Source organism: Marmota marmota, unplaced genomic scaffold, assembly GCF_001458135.2.
Source record: "Marmota marmota marmota unplaced genomic scaffold, marMar, whole genome shotgun sequence".
NCBI classification, from domain to species: Eukaryota; Metazoa; Chordata; class Mammalia; order Rodentia; family Sciuridae; genus Marmota; species Marmota marmota.
The window spans coordinates 6,396,536-6,414,813 of NW_025999944.1; the positions used below are offsets into that span (position 1 = coordinate 6,396,536).

Here is an 18,278-nt window from a genome sequence, read left to right on the forward strand (position 1 = left end):
TCCTGCCTGGATGGCTCACGGATGTGAATCCGAATAAAGGATGCTTGCAGGTCACAGAAACGCATCACAGATGCATAGTATGTGGGAACACAAACATGCAGAGATGTGGAGACACTGTTTTGTACACAGCTTACAAAACAGAACATCCTGTTAAAGTTAGAGCAAAGGAGCTCTATTTAGATTAAGTTGTAATCCAAAGAGCTACACCTTCCCACCATACCCTAGCTCCCATGGCCCTCAATAACTCCTTTTTTAAAAAAAAAGATGAATACCTTTCAAAAACCACTTGGACAGATTTTCCTTTAGTTCAATCAAAATAAAGTCATTCCTTAATCTGTGAAAATAGCTTTTTCACACATCTCTGCACACACAGCCACACACACATATAAAACATTGGCAGCAGGTACTTTTAATTTGCTGGAAAATATTTCTAAGAAGTCAAAAAGCTCCAGCTGAATAAGCGTGCCCTCCTATTGGCTGAGTTGACCAGTTGAGGCATATGATTGGTCCCTGATCCTGAGGACCGATAAGAACGGCTATAAAATCCCTGGGTGCAGCTCTTGGGCCCCCAGTTTGCAAAAGCCAGAGGTGCAAGAAGCAGCAACTGCAGCAGGCAGCAGCAGCAGCAGCAGCAGCGGAGACCGTGTTGGCAGCAGGGTCCGCAGGAGCAGCATCAGCAGCAACAAAAAAAAAAAAATCCTCATCAAATCCTCACCTAAGCTTTCAGTATATCCAGATCCACATCTTCACTCAAGCCGGGAGAGGGAGAGAGGAAAGGGGGGGAGGAAAAAAAAAAAAAAACCTAACAACTTAGCGGAAACTTCTCAGAGAATGCTCCAAAACTCAGCAGTGCTTCTGGTGCTGGTGATCAGTGCTGCTGCAAGCCATGAGGCGGAGCAGAATGACTCTGTGAGCCCCAGGAAATCCCGGGTGGCAGCTCAGAACTCAGGTAAGCGCAAACCCGGGACCGGCTTCTCCCCCAAAGAGCTGTCCTCATTTGCCTCTCACTTTTGCAACTGTGTCTGTAGTGGCTGATCTTGATAATAAATGTGCTTCATGCCCCATGGCAATAAACTGCCAGTGTAATCCAATAGCCTTAGGAAGTGAAGCTCCTTTGTTTAATAAATTGCATGCAACTAACGAAGGAACTGGGCGCTCTGCTGAGGGTATTTCATTGCATAAGCCTAGCCTGATTGCCTGAAATCTGGCACGTACCCTCTTGGGGGGAGGGGGCGGGGGAAAGGCTTGAATGTTGGCATGCCTCAGAGCACTCTCTACACTTTCCAGAAGCTGGTCTTAAGGTGAGACACAGCTTGTCTGATGCTGTCCTTTCCCCTCCCCGTTTGAGACCCCCAAAACTTGACTTCTCTGCCTCTTCAGAGAACCCAGAGAAGCTCGCTTTTCAGACTGATTTTCAGATCCATAGCCCTCCAGTCTGACAAATCCAGAGCGGATTCAGAGAAAACCCTCCGTATCCCACCCCCAACACCACTCCCTCACTCTCTGCCAGCTCGCTGTCTCTTGGGCTCCATTCAGTTGCCCTTGCAGCCCGTGGCCAGAAAGCCCCTCCGAAGAGAATATTCGTGAAATGAAGCAGCTGTTTCTCCAAGGGGAAGGTCTCACTTTCATCCTGACTCCCAGAGCAGTTAATTGTGTAGGATCCCAGCCTCTGAAGAAAAAGGGGCGTCGGGAAGCCTGTATCAAGACCTCAGCCCCTTCGCCCCTGTGGCCCCACTCTCTGCTCTTCCATTTCAGCCCTGTCTCCCCCAACTGTCAGCCTAGATGGGATCGCAGGTGTCAAAATGCTGCAGAGCGTGCTCCCCTTGGAAGAGCGAGAGGAGGGCTTTGCTTCCCTTCCTTTTGTATTTAGTTGCTATAGAGATGCCTGATTCACAATTCCAGCTTGCCTAAAACAATAGCAGCCCTAATGCATATTAAAACTGCTTAAAGCAAAGTTATAATTTGAACCCGTGGAAATATATAATTAGGGAAATGACTTGTAACATCCCAGAGGCTGCGGGTGGTGGGAGGGGGTGGGGAAGCCTAACTGAACCATGCTTTTGATCTCGGAGGAGAATCCTACGGTATGAAGGCTACAGATCATTTCTTGCCGAGCTGCCTGCCAGAACACCCCCCTTCTGTGGGAGAGAAATTACTTTTATGGGAGATCTTATCCAGAATGTAGAAAGCCTCATGCAAGCTCTTTGCGGTTTTCTTCCAGTCTTGCACAAGGGGTGCCTTGGCCTTGTTATTCCACACCTGTGTTTCTCAAATAAAAAAAAAAAAAAAAAGGTTTTAATATGAGAGATTATACATACCTCTAAGCACTAACCTGTGGGGGTTGGGATGAACATGAACAGATGAGATTCCTTTCCACCAATATGATGGTAAGTTAAAAGCCTGAAATCATAAGGGTCTCCCTCAAGTGGCCTATTGGCAAATTCTTCTCTGCCATTTGGGCTAAAATCCCATGCTTTTTACCCTAAAGTGCATATTTTTTTAAGCCAGGCCCTCCCACCTCCTAAACCCATCACCAGCCACTTCAAGTGCCAGGCAATGGTCTTTGATCCCACAGAGTTGCTGGAAGGCACTGTGCATTGCCGGGACCCCAACCCTGCTTCAGTTACCAAAATGTGTGTGGGGGTGAGTCGGAGTGGGCACGTCTCCAAGGAAGAACTCATTCCCCTAGAGTGCTCTGGCTCTCAGAAGCCAACAGGGCCTGTCCATCCTCCTTCTTACCCCATTCCTCTTCAAATGGGCCTCTTTAATGGTCCTCAGGACAGAGTTCTGGGATATGTTCTTCTGGTCCCTTGTCCTTGAACTTTGCCTGCACCGGCTGGACCCCACCCAGCATCCCTCTGTTTGACTGGATGTGATGTCTCTTCCAGCTGAAGTGGTTCGCTGCCTCAACAGTGCTCTGCAGGTTGGCTGTGGGGCTTTTGCATGCTTGGAAAACTCCACGTGTGACACAGATGGGATGTACGACATCTGTAAATCCTTCTTGTACAGCGCTGCTAAATTTGACACTCAGGTAATAAGACCTTGACCCCTGCTCCCTCTGACTGATTGTCTTTAACAGAGTAGTCCACTATTGTTCTGAGGAACCAGTCTTGTAGGGAACCAGCCCTGCTTCCCAGCCTCCCTATACAAAATTGCCATCTCAGGGTGTGTGTGTGCACATACACATGCACACACAGTCACAGCCTGGGTCAGGAAATAGGCTCTGTCTTACACACTCCCACCCCCACCCTGGGGCGTGCCAGTAAGAGCTGACAGAGGCTGGCTTATAAGAGGAGGGGGATGAGCAGAGAAGCCTTCCCTCTTCTGAGGAAAAGAAAATGTTCTAACAAAGAACTTCTTGCTGTATGACCTGGCCTACTGGCTTGTCATCCAAATGACCAAAGTCTCCATCCAAGAATATCTAAAACTGGAGTATGACAGAATGACAGTTGTCAAGATGCAGGGTGGTTGATTATGGATCCTTTCGTTTTTCCTCTTATTTCCTTTCTGTGGAGCTCAATTTTCAAGATTATCTAAGGGAAAAGGTGTTTGTTTTTTTTCCTTTAAATTCTTGCCTATGACATACAATCTCCTCATGGCAAGGATATGCAGATGGTCATGATATAATGCAAAAAAAACAGGCCCCCTGAAGATTCTCATATTGCACCCCCGACCTCTTCTGTCAGTTCAAGCTAAGCCTTTTCTTCTATCCCCCTTCCTCGACAGGGAAAAGCATTTGTCAAAGAGAGCTTAAAGTGCATTGCCAACGGGGTCACCTCCAAGGTCTTCCTGGCCATTCGGAGGTGCTCCACTTTCCAGAGGATGATTGCTGAGGTGCAGGAAGAGTGCTACAGCAAGCTGAATGTGTGCAGTGTCGCCAAGCGGAACCCCGAAGCCATCACTGAGGTTGTGCAGCTGCCCAATCACTTCTCCAACAGGTATGAACTCGGTCCATTTCTTTGCAATCAGAGGGAGAGGAGGGGCGGGTGGCTGGCAGAGCCAGACTAGGAAGGAGGGTTAAATTGCCAGTCACGCTCTTATTTTAGCTTACCGTCTTCCCAGCTTTTGCAGGAAAAATATGTTTGTGATTGGTTATGACAGTTTGAGCAGCTTGGTTTTTTCCCCCACTGTTATAGGAAAAGTCTTCCCATGCAGATAACAGAAAGCTTCATCTACAGCATCCCTGGGTACATTTTCTTTGTCCATTTCTTGCCATGACCCTGAAGGAAATGGTGACGTTTCTGGAAACCACCTTTTGAGACATCACATTTGGCTGGAACCAAAACCATGCAGCAGTATAATTGGCCAGTGTCAAAACTTTGGTCAAATGTCATAATGCAGATTGTGCTAAATCCGCATGGATTTCAAATCAGTCCCAAGCCCAGTCAGACATTTCACTGGCTAACCCAGAACCAGCCATCTTACTTCCCTGGCATTTAGATTTGCTCAATGAAGAGCAAAATGGCCTGAGTGCCCTTGCTGGCTTTATGCTAGCCCATCCCTCTAGTCCAAGGTTTCCCAGGATGCAGTTTAGTGGTTGCCCAGAGTGCATCTCCAGCTTAGTGCTCTCACATGACCAAAGCCACTGAGCTCAGAATGTCTGAGCATCATGCCTTCCTATACCAAGCTCCTGCCTTGACCAGCCAGTGGTGAAATCCTAACACATGAAAAGGCTGGCCTCCTGGTTTCATGTGGGTTGGCCTGCAAAGGCTTCCAGCAAGAACTGAGGCATATTGGTGGCAGGTAATGGAGACACGGCAATGCGGACCAGTCAGGGTCAGCCTACTGTGATGGCTCTTAGCCTAAAACTTGAATCCCAGGCCCAAAGTTCCATTGACTCTTCAGCCAAATCTGCTCAGATTCACAAAGATCAGCCTTATGTTCCTCTGGTCCCCTGAGAGCTATTACAGCCCTATCTGATTAATTTTCTAGCCAAGTGCCACCACCCTTCTCCAGAAAATGGCAACAGCTAAGTGTTTCTGGGGCTTATAAGAGAGCTAGTTATGTACCCATAGGAAAGTGGAAGACCAGAGAAGGTTCTCCCCCGTAAGAAGAAGCTAAAGTCCCTAACATAAAAACTCTGTAAATTTCTGATTCAGTCTTAGCTACAGGTCAGTGCCCTTGAGAACCACATGTTAGTTTACAGAAATCATTTGTCTGGTCCTTGAAAGCAAACAAGGACCAGGATTCTAACCAATTGTCTCAGAACAGGACAATCAAGTCTACCAGGCCTCTCAATTTTTTTTTCTTGTATGGGGAATTGAAGTCAAGGGGCACTCGACACCGAGCCACATCCCAACCCCTATTTTGTATTTTATTTAGAGACAGGGTCTCACTGAGTTGCTTAGCACCTTGCTTTTGCTGAGGCTGGCTTTGAACTTGCAATTCTCTTACCTCAGCCTCCCGAGCCACTGGGATGACAGGTGTGCGCCACCTCGCTTAGGTCAAATGGCTTGTCTCCTAATATCAATCTTGGTTTTAAGGAAGATATCTGTTGCATGGGTAGGGATGAGAACTGGCTATTTGTTAGCGACATCCTTCACCACAAGGAAAAGAAATGGAGAATTCTTCATCCGGCAGTGGCTTGAGACAAATTATGCACACATGCAGTAGATGGGGGCAGGGGAGTAGCAATGCCATTGTCACAAGTTTACACATCATGGAGCCAATTTTGAGACAATCCGAGCTCACCATTTCAACTGACACAACATCTTCCATGTGAAGGGAGAGGTGCTATGGAAGGAGGGTGCATACACTAGACTCGAGGTCCCAACCCAACCAAGAAGAGACTCATGGAAAGAGCTCTTAACCAGACAGTCTTCCTTTTATTAGGGGCCTTATCTTTCAACACCTTCAGAAAATGGTCTAAAAAGAAAGTCTTCTGATTCCCCCTTTTCATTTTAGAGGACTCACTATTAAGGGTAAGGAAAGGGGAGTAAGGAAAACAAATGGCCAGTTCTGGAAGGCCATCCTCCATGATAGGCCTTACCTTTCTCCAAGTATTTTGCTGCAGTGGGCTACTGTTATTCCTCCTTGGGGCTGTAGAGATTTCCGGTTCCAGGCTGGGCCCGACCTGCTCTATTTAAGCTCCTCACCCTCCTGAAACATCCTGCTTTCCCAGCCTCTGTCCCACCATAGACACACACTAAGTTGGTGCCAATTGGCACAGAATTGCAAAAGGAAGTAGTTACAGGTTCATTCTACCTTCCTGTGACTTATCTAGCATGAGATTTGAGGCTGGGAGAATCCAAAAGCCTGTGACTGGACCAGGAGTCAGAACAAGGGAGTTTTCCATGACAGAGAGGCACCTAGAAAAGGAAAGGTAGTTGAAGTGTCCCCTGGCTGAATCTGCAAACTGGGCCTTCAGTGATGAGAGAAGCAGGCAGAATCAATCAGGCGGTCGCGGGGCTTGGGAACCAATTAGACCAACCCAGATCCAGAGTGGGAAAACTGACAAAGCGTCCAACTCTCTGGGGCATGGATAGGGAACAGGAAACCGAAGAATAATATTGATCAAGGGAAACAAAGGACTATTTATAAACCCTCACACAGAACGTTCCTAGGCAGTGTGTGTGTATTTGGGTAGGCATGGCTGAAACAGTAGCTATGGAGAATATCTGATCGTATTCTTTACCAAGAGAAAAAAAAAAAAAGTCAGGGATGGAATTTTCAAAGTGGGAAGAAAGAAACATGCTTAAAAAGGAACTTTCAGGCTGAGAGATCAGAACACTTGGCTCACTAGGTCTTTGCAGTACAGCCCCTTTGCCCACCACAAAGGCCATGGAGAGAAAGAAAGGAATCTACTCAAGTACTCCTAGCTCCTCCTGCAAAAGGAGGGGCTTAACCCTGAGCTGCACTATTTTTGATCAATTGAGAAGAAATCCCTAGAAATACAAAATGTCAGAGCTAAAGACCATTATGTAGACTAACTGCCTTATTTTTCTGATTAAAGATCAGAGGCTCAGAGACAGGAGTGACCTGCTGAAGGTCACACAGCTCGTGAGTAAGAGTTGGGCCCAGAATTCATGTGGCCTTGAGCCAAGCTATTTTGATTCCTACTTCAAAAGTGGCAGCCAGAAAAACTTGCAAGAAATAGCCACAATCCAAAAATAGAAAACCAGGCATAATTGAATATATATGCACCAGAATGGTCAGCAATTAAATTTGCATACATTCTCCCCTAAAAGAAAAGACATTTCCTCCCAAAAGCTATGGAAACAGTAAGTCTTGGTGCAAGAGGGTGCTCGCTAAATATGTGACCGTTGTGAAGTCCACTTTTGCTGGTGGCACAACCTATTCAATAATCTGTCTCACTTAGTGACCAATGGGAAAGAGGTGTCTCATTGACCAGCACATCCAAAAAGTAAATGTCATATCTCAGACTTAATGGAGAGGAACAGGGCTAACCCTGCTGACATTAAGGCACCACCAGCCACTGATCTCCAGTCTGCCCTATTGAGCTAACAAAACTCCATCAGGGAAGCAGGAAGGTGAGAGGCAGAGTGGACAGTCACTGGGCTGTCATACCTGGGCTAGCAGAGAGAGCAACACTGAAGGTAGGAGACCTCGGAGAAAGACAGCAGGTATTTAGACTGGGTGGGACCACGGGCAACATGTGGCCCTGACACAACAAGGGTAGCTATTGAAGTTTCATTTCCATTAAGGTTTTGGACTTCTTGGTGCAGACAAGGGCTTTCTGTTCTTTCTAAGGGAAGATCATTGTTTCCAGCGCATTTGGGGGCTCATCTGGCATGAATAGTTCTTTCTGGAAGTGGAAGGGTTAACTTCCAAGTAATAAAGTCTTTCCAGGGCCTTATCCTCCCAAACCTAATTACCCTCTGAAACAGACACAGTAATCCAGAGGACCACGAGTTAGGAGATGCCCAGAGACCAACGTATATATAGCTCGCTGAAGCTACCAGCACAAAACTGTTTGTTCTCAGTTTTTCCAAAACCAGTTTTCTCCCCATTTCTCCATCCAAGCAAAGGCTACTTGACTCATGCGCTTTATAATTCCAAAGTGCTGGAAAATGTTCCCCTGTGCCAGAGAATCCCAGCTTTGCTCACAGCTGGATGTAATTGTCCCCAGGAGGGAAGGTCCAGCCAGGATTGCGTCTGCTAACTCGACCTGCACTTTTCTTTCCACCCTTGACTTGGTTCTCTCACCCACAGAATGGTGACCTCTTGGCTTCATTACCCACATTCCACTCTATTTACTGTCCATCCTTCCAAGGACCTCTCTGGGGGTTAAGTCCTTCTGGAAAGATGTGCAACCCTGCGCTCTGGGAGGCAAGTTAAAAATAAACAGGTTTCTTTTCATGGAAGATCCTGTGGCCCCAGAGATCTCATGCCCCTCCAAGGAAAGGTCTCCCCACATAATCCTGCAGTGTCTCCTGTTAGTGAACACAGAGCTAATGGGTTTGAACATCTGTCACCTCAGAAGGAAGCAGGTACATCCCAACCTAAATTGGAATACACCTGCACTGTTCTCCCCAAAGAATAGCATAAGTAATATCTATGCTCTAAACACTGCACGATTTAATCCTTTCTGAGCCATAAAATTTAGCTGCATTTGGGGAATTTGGCTCCAAAATGAAGGTAATTTGTACCAAACATGAGATTTCTTATAAAATCTACCATACTGACAGATCATTTATTCCTCAGGAAATCATGATTTATTGGAGGGAATTATGTCTTTAAAATGCCATTTCCTCAATGACCACAAAATAAATTTAAAAATCTACAGTGAGCAGGCAATATGGCCTGAGGTAGACAAAGAATAAGGACACAAATAGCACTTTCTATGTTTTCAGTCTAATCCGGGGTCGGGGCGGGGGGAGGGGGGGGCTGATCATGAAACCATCAAAGGCTGGGCAAATGTCTATAGGACATCAGAAAAAGGAAGAGGTCAGCAAGAGCCAGACCAGTGAGAGGTTTCATGGAATTACAGAGGCAAGAATCTTAAGGACCATTAATCTTTCCTCTTAAAAATCCTCATGGCTTAGTGTTTGTTTTTCCAACTGCAAGATACCTTTGAAGGAAACCTGAAAATGGGATCAGTCAATAGAAGCCCTTATCAAGACTGGCTGAGATGTCATAGGAAAAAAAAAAAAAAACATAAGACACAGGATTACAGGGGCCTTAGGAAGTTTAGTTAGAAGATGATCTCAAACGCACATATGCCTGAGCACATGCACCACTAAGAAAAAGGAACATTGCATCAAAATAACTACAAATCCACTTGCCATAACTATTAATATAAGCATAGAGTGTTCAGTTCACCTTATTACATTCATTTTGTTTAACTGAGTCCCAGTTCCGCCATTAACTCACTATGTCCTTGGGCAAATCTCTTGGACTCTCTCATCTTAGTTTCACCTCTACAAAATGAAAGAGTTGAACTGACCACTAAATGGTCTCTGTGGTCCCATTTAGCATTAAAATTCTGTTTCTAAAAATTTCAAAGAGCACAGTCAGCCTGCTATTCAAAATGTGATCTAAATCTCCTGAATTCTAAACATAAAAACGAATTCCTCTCACATGGCATGGCAAACCCATGGAGCTCATGAAGTCAAACTAGACACTGCATAAATTTGGAAGCAAAAACCCAGGTTGGGTGACGAACTATTTATGTTGGCCTGGTTTAACCAATCAGGACTGATGTTAGCAGGAGCCCAGATGATAACCTGGGTGGGTCTCACCTGAACTCTCATGAATGACTGTCCCACGCACTCTCTTTCTCAATGCAGATATTATAACCGACTTGTCCGAAGCCTACTGGAATGTGACGAAGACACCGTTAGCTCAATCAGAGATAGCCTGATGGAGAAAATTGGGCCCAACATGGCCAGCCTCTTCCACATCCTGCAGACGGACCACTGTGCCCAAACACACCCCAGAGCTGACTTCAACAGGAGGCGCACCAGTGAGCCTCAGAAGCTGAAAGTCCTCCTCAGGAACCTCCGAGGTGAGGGGGACTCTCCCTCCCACATCAAACGCACTTCCCATGAGAGTGCGTAACCAGGGAGAAGTGTTCACAACTCACCAAACTAGTATCATTTTAGGGGTGTTGACACACCAACTTTGAGTGTACTGTGCCTGGTTTGACTTTATTTTTAAGTAGTTCCTATTTTCTATCCCCCCTTAAAGAAAATTGCATGAAACTAGGCTTCTGTAATCAATATCCCAACATTCTGCCATGAGAGCATCCCCACACACCAAATCCACACCACCATCCCGCCTCTCCGCAGAACATACCCTCTCCCATCACCTTCCTCCATCCACGTCTCTTCCCAGCTCCCCTCCAACTGACTCCAACACAAAACGTTCATGTAACTGCCCCGTCATTGTAATTGGGAGATGTGGAGCCCTTTAGAATGGTTGCCCCAGTAGAGTTAGCTGATACGAAACAACTTTATTTAAATGCATGTCTTAAATGCTCATAAAGATGTTAAATGGAATTCGTGTTATGAATCTGTGCTGGCCATGGACGAATATGAATGTCATGTTTGAATTCTTGATCTCTAATGAGCTAGTGTCTTATGGTCTCGATCCTCCAATGTCTAATTTCCTTTCCGATACATTTACCAAATTGCTTGAGCCTGGCTCTCCAACCAGGCTTTGAGCCTGCATCTTCTTGCATCTAATGAAAAACAAAAAGCTAACATCTTTATGTACTGTAACTGCTCAGAGCTTTAAAAGTATCTTTAACAATTGTCTTAAAACCAGAGAATCTTAAGGTCTAACTGTGGAATATAAATAGCTGAAAACTAATGTACTGTACATAAATTCCAGAGGACTCTGCTTAAACAAAGCAGTATATAATAACTTTATTGCATATAGATTTAGTTTTGTAACTTAGCTTTATTTTTCTTTTCCTGGGAATGGAATAACTATCTCACTTCCAGATATCCACATAAATGCTCCTTGTGGCCTTTTTTATAACTAAGGGGGTAGAAGTAGTTTTAACTCAACATCGAAACTTAAGATGGGCCTATATGAGATAGGAAAAGCCAACAGGTTTATCTGAAGGACCCCAGGTCAGATGTTAATCTCCCAGCCCACCTCAACCCAGAGGCTACACTTGACTTAGATATAACCTGAAACAGCTCTGTCACATCCAACTGGTAATTTCAGGAACCAAAAAGAGCATCCCTTCGGGCTTGGACCACTTGGTGTGATAAAGCCAACTGTACCTTGGGAAGGGGCAGTTCTTGACTCCCCACCTTTCATCAGTGCCTAGCATTCTGGCAAAGATGCTGGGGTGGGAGATCTCCCACTGAAGCAATCAGGGATGAGTCAACCAGCCTTTGGGTCTTTAGTCCGGGGAACTTGGGGCTGAGGGGGTGTAAATAACCCTGGGCTGTCCAGCCTTAATAGACTCCTCTTACATTTTTGTCCTGTAGCACGCTGCCTGCCAAAGTAGTCCTGGCAGCTAAACCATCTCTGTAGGATCGTTAAAAAAAGAAAAAAAAAAAAAAGAAAAGAAAAAAATATAGATAGAAAGAGGGAAATAGAGCTGGTGGTTTGATCGTTTCTGCCGTGATGTTTACAAGATGGCGACCACCAAAGCCAAATGATTCGCCTATCTATGAACAACAGTAGTTTCTCAGGGTCACTGTCCTTGAACCCAACAGTCCCTTATGAGCGTCACTGCCCACCAAAGGTCAATGTTGAGAGAGGAAGAGGGAGGAGAGGCAGTTCTGCAGGGGCCGCTCCAATCTCGCTTGTGTAGAAACTCTTGGTGCTTGACTCTCACTAGGCCAAACTCAAGATTTGACCAAACCGAGTGACAGGGACCCTGGTGGGAGGAGGGAGGGTACCTCTCCAGAAAAATGAAAAGCAATACAACTTTACCATAAAGCCTTTAAAACCAGTCATGTGCTGCTCAAGGACCAAGAACAAGGTAGCAGACCCAGCAGCAGCAGCAGCAGCAGCGCCCACGCTGCTGCCATTGTCCCCACACAGCCTCCAAGCGTGCTGACGTCAGATTGTAAAGGGCATTTTTATACTCAGAACTGTCCCATCCCCAGGTCCCCAAACAAATGGACACTGCCTTAGCCTCTTGGAAATCAGGTAGAGCATATTCTAAGTTAGATTCTCCCCCTCCCCCGCCACCGCCCACCCCAGGCAAGGCTGACTTCGCAGAACCAGAAAAGCTAATAAAGTGTGTGTGTTGTGTCCATTTTGCAAACCCACTAAGCCAGGACCCCAAAGTGACAAGTAGTTCATGAGGATTCCTAGCAAAATTCTCTTTTATTTCAGTCCGGTAGATTCTCTCTCTTTCTTTTCCCTTTATTATTTTTCCTCTCTCTGTCTCTCTCTTTTTTTTTTCTCCTGTGATCTCTTCAAACTGTGGTACCCCCTTTTCTCCCCACACTGATATTTATATATGTATCCACAATACATATATCTACACATACAGAAAGAAGCAGTTCTCACAACGTTGCTAGTTTTTTGCTCCCCGCTCCGCACCCCACCTCCTCTGCCTCTGTACTTCCGAAGCTTCGTCTTGTGTTCGCTACACAGAGTGACTGGGGGCTGACCTAGACCAGTTTGCATGATCCCTCTATTGTGATTTGGTTGCACTTTAGACATTTTTGTGCCATTATATTTGCATTATGTATTTATAATTTAAATGATATTTAGGTTTTTGGCTGAGTACTGGAATAAACAGTGAGCATATCTGGTATATGTCATTATTTATTGTTAAATTACATTTTTAAGCTCCATGTGCATATAAAGGTTATGAAACATATCATGGTAATGACAGATGCAAGTTATTTTATTTGCTTATTTTTATAATTAAAGATGCCATAGCATAATATGAAGCCTTTGGTGAATTCCTTCTAAGATAAAAATAATAATAAAATGTTACGTTTTATTGGTTCCCCCCCTACGTCTTTCATTGTTATTCTTTAAAAACTTCTTGAATGAGAGTTCCTAGCATGAAGTCACTGGCTGATTCGTTTTCTTTAAAGTCACTGAGTGTCCATAGGTTAATGAATGCAGTTTAAATCAACATTTTCCAAATTTCTTTAAAACTATTCACTGGCTCCCGTTTACCCTCTTGATACAAAGGAAACCCCTACCCCTTACGTGGTTGGAAGAGGCTTTATGGTCTACAAGCTACGCAGCAATCAAGCCTCACAGCTCCACCTTCTCTGTTCAAGGATCTCAACTTCCCAGCCACACAGGCAGCGCTGGGAAGAATGGTGCTCTCTCTCCCTCCCAGGTCTTATTTATGCTGTTCTTGCTCTCTGGAAGATCTTCCCCTTTACCCTCTGCCTAGATTGGAAGCATCTGGGGGGCAGGGAAGTATATTAGTTCACCAGTGCGTCCTTAGCACAAAATCAGCACCTTTGATACTTTAAATTATTTAGAAAGCATAGGAAGTGGGAAAAGACAATTGAATCCCCATGTGACAGGGAAAGCAGACAGCTCTGTGGTTTCCATAACACAGCCACCACGCAGTCAGACATCTGGGGTTGAAATTCTGGCTCTGCCACTTATTAACTGCTTGATGTCAGATGAATTCCTTAATCTCAAAATACATCACTTTCTTCCTCTGTAAAATGGGAAGAGTGCTAATGACCCTGTAGAGCTGTCATAAGGCGATCCTTGAGTGGCTTACTGCATTCCCAATGCATAATTAGCTCCAGAGGCATCAGTGCAGCCTCATCACCACAGATTGGAGAATAGACCCTCGGCATCTCAGAAAGTGGGAGAAGAATTCACACCAGAACTTCAGCTGGGCCTCCAAGGGTGGTTACAAGCTCAGTCACAGAAAAGGGAGAGTTTCTAGGATGCAATATTTTTTCAAGAGAGAATTCTATCATTTTTTCTAATTAGTAGATTCTTCCTAAGGTTTAAATTCAAATGGGGACATTTATTTCTCTCAATATCTTCCATTTCGAGCTCTAAACAGCATTTCCCAGTAGAACAATTGTCACTTTAAGGCTAAAAACGTATTATATTTGCTTGACTCTGGCCTGGCCAAGAAAAGAAAAAAAAAAGAACATTCATTTCATTACTATCCTTCATCCTATCCTTCTATCATTATTTCCTTATAGAGAAGCAATACATGAGGCTATAGGGTAGTGTTAGAAAACTTAAACCTGGAACTTCTGTGGCCTGGGTTCAATGCTAGTCCTGCAACTCTGTTGCTTTGGGCTAAGAGCATGACCTCTTCACACCTTAGATTTTGCATTTGCAAAACTATCTCTATGAGGTAGGGACAAATAATAGGTCTCACCTCCAAAAGTGCCCCAAGAATTAAATGTGTGGCATATAACACATTTAAACAGTGCCTAGCATATAGTAGGTGTCCCCAGAACAGTATTGACTGAGCACTGAACAAACATTACCATTAGCAGGAACAGAGGGCTGTCACCACATGTAGATTCCACTCCCACCCTCCATGTGAGTTCTGAGGCAGTCTTTTGCCTGGACTTTTTTTTTTCTTGCTCTTTTTCTCTTTGCAGCTCACTACATATTGAATCATAAATTTAATGATAAAATATCGCATTCTACAAAAAGTAGCAAATGAAACCATGATGAACACCTGCATCCCATCACCAAGCTTAAGAAATAAAAAAATGCAGATGCCAGTCTCTTGGCATGTGCCTCCCTGAACACATTCATATACTAACAACCCATGACTGAGGCATTTTGAAAAGCTTTGGCCCAAAATGGTAGAATTTCTCATAGCATTGAAATATGTTAATTTTTTAGTAGAATTTTCTGTCTGCCTTTCTGAAAAGAGGTTACAAAGATCATGGAACAAACAGCCTATAAGTCTGTGGTATGAGAAGAAAAAGGTCAAGTCATTCCTCCTGGTGTGTCCAAATTAACATCATGAAAAACCATCTGTATGATTAGCATCAGATGTGGATGATTAAAGAAGCACTCTTAAATCACCACTTCTCAGAATGGCTGTGCACATCACCTAGAGATGATGGTAACATGACTGTTATGCCCGAGAGCCTGAATTTCTAATGTGCTCCTAGGCGGTGCTAAGGCTGTTGTTCAAGCAGGATGCTTTGAGTAGCAAGGTCCCAAATGTAGCAATGTCTCTGAATCAGTTCCTCAACTCTAGAGCCCTCTACAAACCACTACAGGGGTCTTGCTAAAGTGCAAGTTTGATTATTTCACTTCCTTGCCTAAGTAAGCTCCTGATTGCTTCAAAGACAAAAATCAGGCTTCCTGACTTTAAGTGTAAGCCACTCAAAATATGTGCTCTTTGCCAGGCATGGTGGTGCTCGCCTGTAATGCTCAGGAGGCGGAGGCAGGAGGATTGTGAGTTCAAAGCCAGCCTCAGCAATTTAGTGAGGCACTAAGCAACTCAGTGAGACCTTGACTCTAATAAAATACAAAATAAGGCTAGGGATGTGGCTTAGTGGTCAAGTGCCCCTGAGTTCAATCCCTGGAGAGATATAGATAGATATAGATATAGAGATAGAGATACAGATACAGATACAGATATAGATATAGATATAGATGTATTCCAGAATGTACTCTGGGTTCTGTTGGAGCTAACATCTTATTATTCCTCCAAAGACACCACGACTTTTTCTGCCTCATCACGTTCACGTACTCTTTACACGTATCATTCCTTCTAATGAACAATCTTCTCCCCAAACTCCTTTTCACACTCACCAAAGCCCACATCACCCTCTGGAAGCCTTCCCCAGTATAGCCCAGCATGCAGCAAATTGCACCTCAGTCTGCTCTCAAAATGGGAAGCCCTAGTCATCCATGTTTGATGCTCAACTCACATGCACTTAGCATTTATGAGCAGAGGAAGGAAGGGAAGAAGGAAAGGAGGAAGGGAGGGAAGAAATGAACTATTTCCACCCCAACCTTTAATCCATGACCTTTCCTTCCATAGGATCTGAGGCCCTAGCAGCAATAGCAGAGTATGCCAGGATATGGAAGGCATGTTGCCATGGTGGATAAAGAAATTAATCCTGGATATAGTTCCTTGAAACTAATTTCAGGTATCCTTAAATCTGCCAGCTTGTAACAACACTCTATAACTACACTTCCTGCTGGCATTAGCCCTGTTAAAGGTATGCAGTTGCCCTTACTTTCTCCTGCTAATCTGAGCAACAAAAGACTCATCAACAAACATGTTTAGATATTTGCTAAATCTACACAAGGCATCAGACCAGAGAGCTGTAGAACAGAGAAAATGTGACCATCAGTGCATCAGACTACATCACATTTCCCTCTACACTTATTTATTTTGTCATGTAGGTATAATACTCCTCAGTTCACTAGTTATTCTTTGTGCTTCAGTTCTGCTATGAACTGCATTCCTCAGGGACCTTTGGTTATTTTTCCCCAAAAAGGAGGAACTTGAAGTCCATGGAGAGATATTACCTAAGCTCACCCTGAGTACTGCAAAATCCGAAGAGCAATGCACATCACTGTATTTTGCAATGCACCGAAGCCCATTTACTGAGTAAGAGTCACCTGAGCATCGATGTGCTTCTCGACACTGCCTGATGGCTGACAGGAGCATGCTGCACTGAGAACTCGCTGGTTCAGATCTTGACCTGCCAATTAAATGCATCCCTGCTCCCCCTCCGTACTAAGGGATTTGCGGCTTCCAGTTGAGGATAGAATGCTGTTCTCAACTCTAGCACAATTAAGTGCAGGTGTACTTTCTGCTTCAGGAAAACCAGATACTGTATATGTCCCACAAGAGACTGGAGTTGTTTCCAACATGTGGTCAAAGTCCTGGAATCAATTCCAATATCAGCCTGCTAACTTGTCCTGGGATTTCTTGGAAGCACAATCTCTCCAGGCCATAGCTCACTCCACACTGGCCTGGGCTCCTCTTCTCCCCATTCCCTATCCATCACGAGCCTGCAAGGACTCAGACTTTGGAAACCTTGCATCTTGCTAATCCTATCATGCCTTGTATCCCTGTCATCCAAGTCTCCATTTAAAATGCAGGCGTCTCCTGTCATCTAGCCCTCTGCCCTCGGCACCTTTCCATACTGCCTCATGTCCACCCCATCTCCACTGTTCTTTTCCTTCAAAATATGTTCATTCTACTTCAATTGATTGCTTCCAGGACCCCCCCCCCTTCCCCAGATACCAAAATCTGTGGATGCACAAACCTCTTGCACATAATAAGGTATTATTTGTATGAAACATATGTACATCCTCCCATATGCTATAAATCATGTCTAGAATACTTATAACACCCAATACCAGAAAAATGCTATGTAAACCGTTGTTACGCTGTATTGTTAAGGGAATAATGACCAAAAAAAAGTCTGAAACTCTTCAGTACAAATGCAAACTTTTCTTTTATTAATATTTTCAACTTTTAGTTGGTTGACTCTGCAAATGAGTAAGCCAAGGACATGAAGGGTCAGCTGTGTATATTTGTTAGGGTTTGGAAATGAGGGGTCCCCCAGAAGCTCCTGTGTTAATGCAGGAGGTGACGTGATTAGATCATGAGAGCTGTAACCAACTGGATTAATAATTGAATGAATTTGGGGGTGGTAACTGTAGACAGGTGGGGTGGGACTGGAGGAAGTAGATCACTGGGGATGTACCTTGGGGATTATATGTTTAGTCCCTAGCCCTCTGCACCCTCTCTTCCTGCCTGTTGTGAGCGGAGTAGCTCTCCTCCACCACAACCTTCTGCCATGATGCTCCCCTCAGGCCCAGAGCACTGAAGGTGGCCATCTATGTACAGACACCTCTGAAACTGTGAGCCTAATATAAACTGTTCCTCCTCCAAGTTGTTCTTGTCAGGTATTTTGGTCACAGTGATGAAAACTGACTAACACAATCTTTGATGTCTCTTAAGATTCCCCCAGTTTCTTGTCCTAAACTGAAACCTGGTTCTCCAAAGAACAATGTTCTTTGCCGTTCTCCCAAATGGTCACTGGTCTTTCCAAAGCGCAAGGTTGGTGAGTGAGTCCCGAGTACCTGTTTCTCCCAGTGCTAGTCCTCACTGTGGTTCTGCCTCTGTCCTGTAAAACTTCTGATCCCCTGAGGCCTAGGCCATCTTACTATACCCCTTTCCCTTCTTCTTTATCACTGTTGTTTCATACCAGCCTTGGAATGGTAACAGGAGTTACATCTCGTTTATCAATGATGACAGTATTCAAATTCACAATTTTCCCTTTCATTCCCAAATCACACCATAAGTCTGGGAAAATTTAGTATTCCTAGGAGTGACTCATCCAGGGCTCAAACTCCTCATCCCTCCTCAACCACAAGGATGACAATACGTACTGCAGAGCCACACTCTG

The 18,278-nt window shown here is 44.6% G+C and overlaps 1 protein-coding gene across 1 annotated transcript; it reads left to right on the forward strand.

Annotated features, from left to right (window-relative positions):
* Positions 1 to 570: 570 nt before the first annotated feature.
* Positions 571 to 12,891, forward strand: Stc1 (stanniocalcin 1). The gene is made up of 4 exons (XM_015499469.2): positions 571 to 949; positions 2,889 to 3,031; positions 3,727 to 3,938; positions 9,750 to 12,891. The coding sequence occupies exons 1-4, from the start codon at positions 832 to 834 to the stop codon at positions 10,018 to 10,020; spliced, it is 744 nt and encodes a 247-aa protein (XP_015354955.1). The 5' UTR covers positions 571 to 831; the 3' UTR covers positions 10,021 to 12,891.
* Positions 12,892 to 18,278: the final 5,387 nt, after the last annotated feature.

Coding starts and splice junctions, on each gene's coding strand:
- Stc1 (XM_015499469.2), top strand. CDS start 832: ATGCTCCAAAACTCAGCAGTGCTTCTGGTGCTGGTGATCAGTGCTGCT. Junction 950..2,888: donor GGTGGCAGCTCAGAACTCAG/GTAAGCGCAAAC, acceptor TGTCTCTTCCAG/CTGAAGTGGTTCGCTGCCTC. Junction 3,939..9,749: donor CCCAATCACTTCTCCAACAG/GTATGAACTCGG, acceptor TTCTCAATGCAG/ATATTATAACCGACTTGTCC.